The following is a 9650-nucleotide window of genomic DNA, read 5'->3' on the forward strand; positions in this document are numbered from 1 at the left end:
ACTTTCGATGATTGATCTAAATTCTTTCCTATCTCAAAATGGCATAGGTTCCTAGGATAGGTGGCTTTTAGATGAGTTCAATATTGTTGTTGTGAAAGCTATTCGATCTCTATACTTGAAATTTATATTTATGTATACTATTGGTAATTGGTTTTATGTTTCCTACTCAACTAGTCCTATTGATTTAATGCAAAGGTAATTAATATGGTAAATATTGTGATTTGTAAATGACCAGTGTCTTTCCTATTATTTGGGCTACAGAGTCTTATATTTCCCTAGGACTTAATGTATGATTTGTGAGACAGTTTTTAAACCTAACCCCTTTGGTAAATCTGTCAGTTACTGTTTCTTATGAGATCTGCTAAATGTTTATATCATAAAGCGCTTGAATGAATTTAACCTTAACCTTAAAGGACCATCCAAGGAAGAACTACAAGGAACAATAACAATTCGCAAGTAGATCCTATTAATCCAAGTTTATAACATAGAAACATAAACTTCACTGTAAGAATACGAATAACATTATCTCCTTTAGATAATATCACAAACAACTGCCTACAGAAAATGAAATAACTCACAACACATATATGAAGGAAAACAACTGATTGTATTAAAAGGTTCAAAATAGTATAATATTATCTAGAGTCTCTCCTATATTTTTCTCTCACTCTCCCCTCATATCTACATTTTTAACCACTTATATATGTGGTTGAATGGGCACCATACCCCTTTTGGGGTGAAAAGTCGCCATTTTACATTAAAATTAACAAAACCCTTTGAAATTAATATGCAAACTAGTTAGTCAATAACCCTGCTTTAAGCTGTCTTTTGGGTTTTTGTCTGGTCATCAGACTTAAACTTCAGATACGAATCTTAAATTTTTTGTGGTGGTAGAAAACATCCACTTCTAAAATGAGTCTTCATCAGATTTAATATTTGCATACATTTTCATTCCAAGTCAACATCTTCTTTCATGCAGGTTGAAATAACATGCTTTTCAACTTTCTTACGATCTTTGTATGGTCTACAGATAAAAACACATTGTACAGATCTAATATTTTTACTGGAGCTTGAAAACGTGATTTTTTGAAATGGGCATTTCTTATATTTTCATGTTTCATTCATTTTAATTCTCTGTTCATATCATATTTTCTACAGATAAAAAACTCTAGTCTTTCATGGGGTCCATTGGAATTAATTTATTCATATCCTCCTTTACTCTAGTTGTTCAAACCATTAATTATCCGTTATGTGTCATTTACATGAAGTGACCACTATTTTTAATAGTAGGGTTCTTGAAATTATTTGGAAATTTGAAGCCCCAACAGGAACAATGTGGAACTATAAATAATGAAGAGATGAAAAGATATATAGATACTGCTAATAGGACAATCTTTAGTAGTAAAAACTGACATATAAGTCTTATGATGGGTGGAGTGAATGAGGTGGTAAATGAGACAAGTAAGGGGTGGACAAAATTCTTTCAGAAAAAACCCAAACTTTCTCACATCTAATGAAGAATTCCCTCACAATTCCTGACAAATCAAAAGGAAAGGGTATTTTGGGGAGTTCTACTCCAATTTTGACACAATCACAACTGGTTGTAACTACAAGTACACAACCACAACCGGCAATTAAGGAGAGTGTATAGTTTATATTGGCACAAACAAATTTGAGCAAGAGAATGTACAGGGCACTGGAAACACTGTGGATGATACTCCACCAATAGTAACCAATACTGCACCAAGTGGCAAAGTCATCAATGCAAAAGAGGTTGGGATGGACAAGGTTAAATCAATTGATTCCATACCGGTAGGCAAAATAGATTCACCGACAGAGTTTTGGCAATTGACACTTCTCAGGTCAAGAAGAAATCAATCTATGAATACAGTCCAATAGAACTAATGATGATGGCCACTCAGAAATTGCTAACGAAAGGAACTGTGGACAAAGGGTTAATTGATCAATCAGTCTCTATACTACACAGAATAATGCCTGACTATCAAATTGAGGATGGAGCAAGCCCTTCTGGTAAGCTCATAACTTTAAAAGAGCACATATCAAATAACTATCAATCCCTAAGACAGATTGCAGACCGACAAGCTTTGGACAGTTTCTTTGCAGCAAAAAAAGAAACTTTTGATCAACTCATAGAAACTGGGAAGAAGAAGATAGAGGAAAAACTTATTTCTATTGAGGTTTGTTTGAAACAATGCACTAATATTTACTGAGTATGTTGTAATATAGGAAGTCTAACAACCAATGTAGATGGCAGATTGAAAGAATTATTTGACAAAATGGCTAATATTGCTAATTATTTTGATGGGTTGACAACACTAACTACATTCGTTGATGGAAAAATTTTGTCCTTGGAGAACCAAGTTTTTTCTTTTGAGAAGGAGAAAGATAAAATAATAAGGAGAGCAAGAAATTTAAGAGGATTGGTAAGTCCAAGACTTGATTCTTTGGGTACTCACAAGAGATAATGGATGGATATGCTAGCAAAGCCCACATTGGTAGATATCCAGGAGAAGGAATCGCTTTCCCACTTACTCAGTGGACTTGCATTGGTATCAGATACTTTCAAATCAGGTTGGGACACATATCTTCAGTTACTACAAAAGGCATACCCAGAAATTCTGAAGATGACTAGGCTCGAGTGACTCTAATAGTATTCTTTCATTCTTTATTCTTTCACCGGTCTTTGGCATTAATGTCAAAGGGGGAGTATGTACATATGTGAAAATATTAGGGAATATGCTATTAGATGAGGTGTGTTGCTCAAGGGGAGCACACCAACAACAAATCCATTTTTCACATGAGTGTTGTAATTAATGCCAAAGGGGGAGATTGTTGGCAGTTGACACTCATTAGATTCATTTTGTTGTCATTGATGGCAACAAGATCAGATAGAAGGAAACAAGATCTGATGGAAGTCACAAACCGGTACTAGGAGGCATATATCGACAGATGCCAGCATTGGAAGAATTCAAGGCTACATCGACACCGACATCAATACTTCAAGGAAGCCAACATCAAGGAAGATTTATTTAGTAAATTATTTTTTAATTATTGTCGAGGCTGAAATTGAATATCTTTTGTAAATGCATTGTAAGCCAATATAAGGCACATCATATGTAATAGTTATATAAGTTAGTCCGCTAGGTCAATTTTGTAACAAGCGGAATAAGGATGGAAATGAGATGATGATGTAATAGGTGAATAAGTATAGCAAAACCATGATGTGAATTATATGTATGGAGATCATTTTTGTATGCAATCATTATATCATGCAGTGATATATAGTTAGCTAGGAAAGCACTCTTGGAAGAGAAGTAATACTGGTAATAGTTCAGGATTGTAAACCGGTATAGAGCAGAACCAGAACTGGAACTCTATTTGGTATAGTAGATGCATTCCTGAGTTCATTTTCAGTAATTTACTTTAGCAAAAAGCTTTTAGTCAGTGAGGCTCTTTAGTGATGAGCAGTATGCTCTAGGCAGTGTGCCTTCCTACAAGTGTAGGCCCCTATTAATGTAATATCTTTTCATATGGCCAATGAACTGATAATGTGGGTCACAAATCCCATCGTGGTTTTTTCTCATTGAGTTTTTCCATGTATAAATTCTATGTGTTATGGTGTTCATTTATGTGGATGGTTTATTTGTTTCTTTTTATATACTTATTTGTTTACCAATACATACTTGCATGGTTTAAAAAGTTGAAAATTGTTCCTTCTGGCAAAACACTGATTCACCCCCCCCTCTCAGTGTTCTTAGATCCCAACATGGACATGTCACTTGAATTTGTTGAATGTGGGCTTGATTATCCAACACCAAGACTGTCGATTGAAGATGGTGTTAATTGCACATTTGATGGAGCATTTGCTTGAGTGTGTGGGGCTGTCCTTACACTTGATGGTATCATTTATTGTCCACTTTGTTGACCTTTAATAGCTATAGGAGGAGTCACATTTGAAGGAGTACTTGCTGATATAAAATCTTCATTTTCTTCTTGGGGTATGTTAGCTGCAATATTGATTGTTTTATCTAAATTTCCATCCCATGCTTCATCTTCTATGAACTACACATCTCTGCTGATTATAACCCTTTTGCTGATTGGATTGTATAACTTGTATGCTTTTGACTCATCGCTATATCTCACAAATATACATTTTTCTCCATTCTTGTCCAACTTTTATTCTCAATTCATCCAACACATGTGCATATGCCACACATCCAAATACTCTCATATAAGAAACATTATGTTTTCTTCCACTCCATGCTTCTTCTAGAATCATATTGATAACACTTTTAGTAGGATATCTATTAATTATATATGCTGCACATGCTACAACTTCAACCCAATACTCATTTGACAGATGTTTTGCCTTCAACATGCTTCTTACCATTTCCATTATTGTTCTATTTTTCCTTTCAGCTACTCCATATTGTTGAGGGGTATACCTTGTAGTGAATAGTTTTTGGATTCCAGGGTCTTTGCAAAATCTTATGAAGTCATTTGGCATGTATTCACCACTTCTATTTGTTCTCAATGCTTTAAAAAAGTGCCCACTTTGTTTTTCAATAAGAGCTTTGAATTGATGGAAATAATCAAACACCTCATACTTATGTTTTAGAAAGTAGACCCATATTTTTCTTGTGAAGTCATCAATGAATTTCAAGAAGTAGTAGCTCCCACCAATGGAAGGTGTTTGCATTGGTCCACACAAATTTGAATGAATAATCTCAAATGGTTTGTTTTCCCTTATTCACTTTCCTGCTGAAAATGATTCTCTATGTTGTTTACCCAAAATACAACCTTCACATATTCTATCTGGTTTGTCTATTAGTAGCAACCCCTTCACCATTTTCTTCTTATGCAATAAATTTAAACTTCCAAATTTTAGATGTCCAAATCTTAGATGCCATAACCAATTTTCATCTTTAATTTCAGCTTGATAAACTACTTGGGGGAGTACTGCAACTTTTTCTTCATGCACTTGTGGCTTCATTGAGGGGTATTCTTGAGAAAGCTCTACCTTCAAATCCAGTTTTATCCTTAGGGGAAACATCCTATTGTTTGTCATTTGGACTTTTACTCTAAGCTGATTTCTTGGAAATTTGTCTAAAATTATGCATTGTTTGTTCTTGAAATAGACTCTATATCCCTTTTGAATGAGCTGCCCTATACTCATTAAGTTATGTTTTAGCCCAGGAACAAAATACACATTCGAAATAAACTTTTTCTCCCCCTTTTTTGTTAAAATGTTGACACTTCCTTTACCCATAACTAAGACTTTGTTATCATTCCCCAATGATACATCTAATTTTACACTCTCATTCAAACTTGAAAACATTTCCAAATTTCTAGTCATTTGATTGCTACAACTTGAGTCTAAAAACCATATGTCTTTCTCACTTTCTTGTGCAACATTACAAGCTATGAACATGTTGTCCTGATTTTGATTTTCCTTGGTAAAATTTGCACTCTGTTGTCTAGAGTCGTATTGCTTCTTTCTACATTCATTTATGTAATACCCAAATTTCTTGCAATAATGACATTGGATTGAGGATTTGTCATACCTTTGGCTTTGGGGCTGATTTTGAGTTGATGTTTGATAGTTGCCTCTTTCACTTGAGCTTGATGGGCTTCTACCTCTTCCACTTGAGTTTGATGGGCTGCCTCTTCCACCTCTATATGAATTTCTTCCTCTACCTCTAAAATTTGTTCTTCCCCTGCCTCTACCATGGTTGATTGGAACTTGTGTCTTGAATGCATTCTCCAAATTTGAATTTGTTGATCTGCTTAGCCTATGCTCATGAGAAATTAGTGATGCATGAAGCTCATCCATTGAAAATTGTGAAAGATTCTTTGTCTCTTCTATGGCCACCACTATTGATTCAAACCTTGTAGGCAAACTTATTAGAATCTTTTCAACCACTCTTCTTTCTTCAAGGTTTTCACCACAAGATCTGATTTGGTTTACCAATCCAATGATTTGAGTGAAAAATGAGTCTATTGTATCTTATTCTTTCATGTAGATGGTCTCAAAATCCCTTCTTAACATATACAACTTAGCTATTTTTATCTTTTCCATTCCTTGATAGGTTGTTTGAAGAATGTCCCATGCTTGCTTGGATTTTGTTGCTACTTGAATCCTTGGAAAAATGCTTTCATTCACTCCTTGAAAGATGAAGAAGAGGGCTTCCTTTTTATTTTCCTTCAATAAGTCTTTCTTTGCTTGAGTTAATGCATTATATGCTATTTCATCTACTAGTTCTTAGTAGCCATTCTCAAAACTCCCATAAATCTTGTGCACAAAATAATGCCTTCATTGTGCTTGCCCAGTATTCATATTTTTTCCCATTAAACTGTGGGATCTGTGGATTTGTCAAACTTGTGCTTGGAGCTGCCATTATAGACTCTGAAAAACCCTTATATCTCTTTGAAAAAACTTTCTCTATCACTTCACCAAATAACCTTCAGCTCTGATACCACTGTTGGACAAAGAGGCAGAGGTAAAATAGAAAAACAGAGAATATAAAAGAAAAGAGAAGTAACTAAAACAATACAAAGAAAAATGACCCTTTTATATATATATATATATATATATATATCAAAACTCACACAGTTTGATTTGTATAATAGGGCTGCAACACTTGAATTCCATTAAAAAAAATAGAGAATAAGCTTCCCCAGTTTCTTGCTTCTTTTCTGGGTGCTTCTACAATTCCATATATACTCTATTAAGAGTTACCAAATGACTTCTAGACTCTTCCATACGTATGCACAAGAGAAACAAGAAAAACTCCTAAATTATTCAATGCATTTACTTCAATGTTGTACATCTAGTGTAGGGATATCATAGATAGATTACAATCACATTTTTTTCAATATTAAAATCTATCCTATAAGCGTGTTTCAGAAGAAACAAGGAGTCGAAGAGACACTGGTGGAGGGAAAACAGTCTACGGAGATATGATTGGTGAGAGTAGTTGGTGATTAACTCCAGCATAGGGAAGGAGGTTTGGCTTCTAATTTATTTTGAAATGGGAAATAGTTAATAGCTTAACAATAGCATTCAATAGAATTTGGATCTTAGTGACAATACTACATTGAAACTAAAGCTTTATATTAATTTAAACTTAAAAACATAGTTTAACAGTCTTAAAAGCCTTTAAAATCTGCCATAGCAGAAAACAACCTAAAAGATTCTTAACTATATAAATATTAAAGATAAATTACATTTTTACCTTCACTAATATCTTTGCCCAATTATATTTAAATACTTATTTTATTTTCATATTTTATTTCAAATTAACAAGTAAAAAAGTATTTTTTTGCCAGACTAGTTAATATTTAATGTGTCTACGAGTAAACTATTAACACTCCACTCTAACATTATATCAAGTTTTTATATATTAACCAAACAAAACTTAACAAACATCATAAAATAATGGACTTCTTTATAGACCTTAATACTTAGTAAATGTTAATTATTCTCATCGCTAACTAATTTTTGTTTTTACATCTTTTCCTCAATTCTCCGTGGAGAAGTAGAATGAGGATGATCAAAACATTTTTGCAATATTTGTTGACATAGTGTGGCCATTACAGGTACGAAGCTTGGATGGTAAAGACAATGGTGAATGATCTGCTCAAGACATTGGATAGAGTTCTGTTACATGTTGCCAAGCATCCCGTGGGAATGGAGTGTGTAAAGAATACGCTCATTCAGAAATTAAATCTGAATTCAGTGGATGAGGTGGTTAGGGTTGGAATATGGGGTATTGGTGGTATTGGAAAGATCACAATTGCCAAAGCCCTGTACAATCAACTTTATAGTGATTTTGAAGTTGCTTCCTTTGTATTGATTGTCCATGCCACTGTTGCAGACCCCAAAAGCCTTACAAATTTGCAGAAAAAAATTATCAAAGATTTGACAACATATGATAAAGAAGTGGACAGTGTTGATGAAGGCATATCTCTGTTCAGAAATCGTCTTGGAGGACAACGCGTGCTATTGATTTTGGATGATGTGGATGCTGTTGAACATTTGAATGATTTGGTTGGAGACAGGTTGTGCTCTAGAAGCAAATTTATAATAACTTCTAGAGACAAACGTATTCTCAATGTTGCTCAGGTCTCATCCCAATGCATTCATGAGATCAGTGGATTGGAGATAAATGAAAGCCTCCAGTTATTTAGTTGGTATGTTTTTTTGAGAGCATCTCTGAGTCCAAGTTATAAAGATCTGTCCAAAAGAATAGTGGAAGCTTTTCATGGAGGTGATTGGATCCTTCTTGTCTGCGCAAAATGGCATAGATTGTTGGGAGGAAGCTCTTGACAACATTACCCTTGCCCAAAAATTCATGATAGGCTTTACATTAGTTATAAAGCTCTTAGTGATGAGGAAAAGGAAATATTCCTGGACATTGCTTGCTTCTTTATTGGCGAAAAAAAAACATGGCCTGTTATTTTTTGGAAATCCTTGTACAAGATGGTCAACACTGTTGTTTCTAATCTTTCAATGAAGTTATTAATAAAGATTGATGAAGAGGGTGTATTTGATATGCATGACCACTTGCAGGATATGGGGCGAAGTGTTGCTAAAAAAGAGGGTACCCGACTATGGGAGGCTGCCCATCCAAGCACCATATCCAACAACAATTTATCTCGCCTTCGAGTGAATGGAGGAAATCCACAAAGGCTTGAAATGCTATACAGACCCGGTCTTCGTTATCTTCATTTGCAGAATCTATCCATTGAAGGAATGACAAAAGACACACTAGTCATACTTCCCCCAAGTTTGATATGGTTAAGGATGGAATATTGTAGCCTTGATACTGGGATTAGTAGAGCAACAAAGAAGCGGTGTCACTCCATTAAGGGCGCTGCTTTGGAATTGAAGACCATGCAACTGCAATCCTGCAATGTTGTTGACAGCCTTTCTATCTCCTCCCTATTTTCAATTCCTAGTATAAAACTTCATCACTTGGAGTTTCCATGGTGTCAAAGCTTAAATAACCTCCCTGATATCATTGGCAACCTGTCACAACTGTACCACTTGAATTTGGAATGATGTGAAAGCTTAATTAACCTCCCCAATACTATTGGGAATCTGTCTCAGCTGCAAAAATTAAATTTGGAATGGTGTAAAAGCTTAAATAACCTCCCCGATACCATTGTCAACCTTTCATAGCTGCAACATTTAAACTTGCATGTGTGCTTAAGCTTAAATAACCTCCCCCATACCATAGGCAACCTGTCACAGCTATAGTACTTGGACTTGTTTCAGTGTGGAAGCTTAAATAAACTCCCCCATACCATTGGCAATCTGTCACAACTACGAGACTTGAACTTGTTTGGATGTGCAAGCTTAAATAACCTCCACCATTTGTTTGGGTGTGGAAGCTTAAATAACCTCCCAGTACCATTGGCAGCCTGTCACAACTACAACACTTGAATTTGGAATTGTCTAAAAGTTTGAATAACCTCTCCGATACAATTGGAAAGCTTTCATAGTTGCATCATTTAAACTTGTGTGTGCTTAAGCTTAAATAACCTCCCCCATACCATTGGCAACTTCTCACAGCTTCAGCATTTGGACTTTTTGGGTGTGGAAACTTAAGATACCTACCTAATAC

General features: G+C 34.9%; 1 protein-coding gene across 1 annotated transcript; it reads left to right on the top strand.

Moving 5' to 3' along the window:
* Positions 1-1910: 1910 nt before the first annotated feature.
* Positions 1911-8350, top strand: LOC131857397 (disease resistance protein RPV1-like). The gene is made up of 3 exons (XM_059209930.1): positions 1911-2198; positions 6919-7001; positions 7621-8350. Exons 1-3 carry the CDS (start codon positions 1911-1913, stop codon positions 8348-8350), a joined length of 1101 nt encoding a protein of 366 aa, XP_059065913.1.
* Positions 8351-9650: the final 1300 nt, after the last annotated feature.

The sequence above is a fragment of the Cryptomeria japonica genome, chromosome 1 (genome assembly GCF_030272615.1).
Source record: "Cryptomeria japonica chromosome 1, Sugi_1.0, whole genome shotgun sequence".
Classification (NCBI taxonomy): domain Eukaryota; kingdom Viridiplantae; phylum Streptophyta; class Pinopsida; order Cupressales; family Cupressaceae; genus Cryptomeria; species Cryptomeria japonica.

Coding starts and splice junctions, on each gene's coding strand:
- LOC131857397 (XM_059209930.1), top strand. CDS start 1,911: ATGGCCACTCAGAAATTGCTAACGAAAGGAACTGTGGACAAAGGGTTA. Junction 2,199..6,918: donor AAAAACTTATTTCTATTGAG/GTTTGTTTGAAA, acceptor CTATCCTATAAG/CGTGTTTCAGAAGAAACAAG. Junction 7,002..7,620: donor ATGATTGGTGAGAGTAGTTG/GTGATTAACTCC, acceptor TGGCCATTACAG/GTACGAAGCTTGGATGGTAA.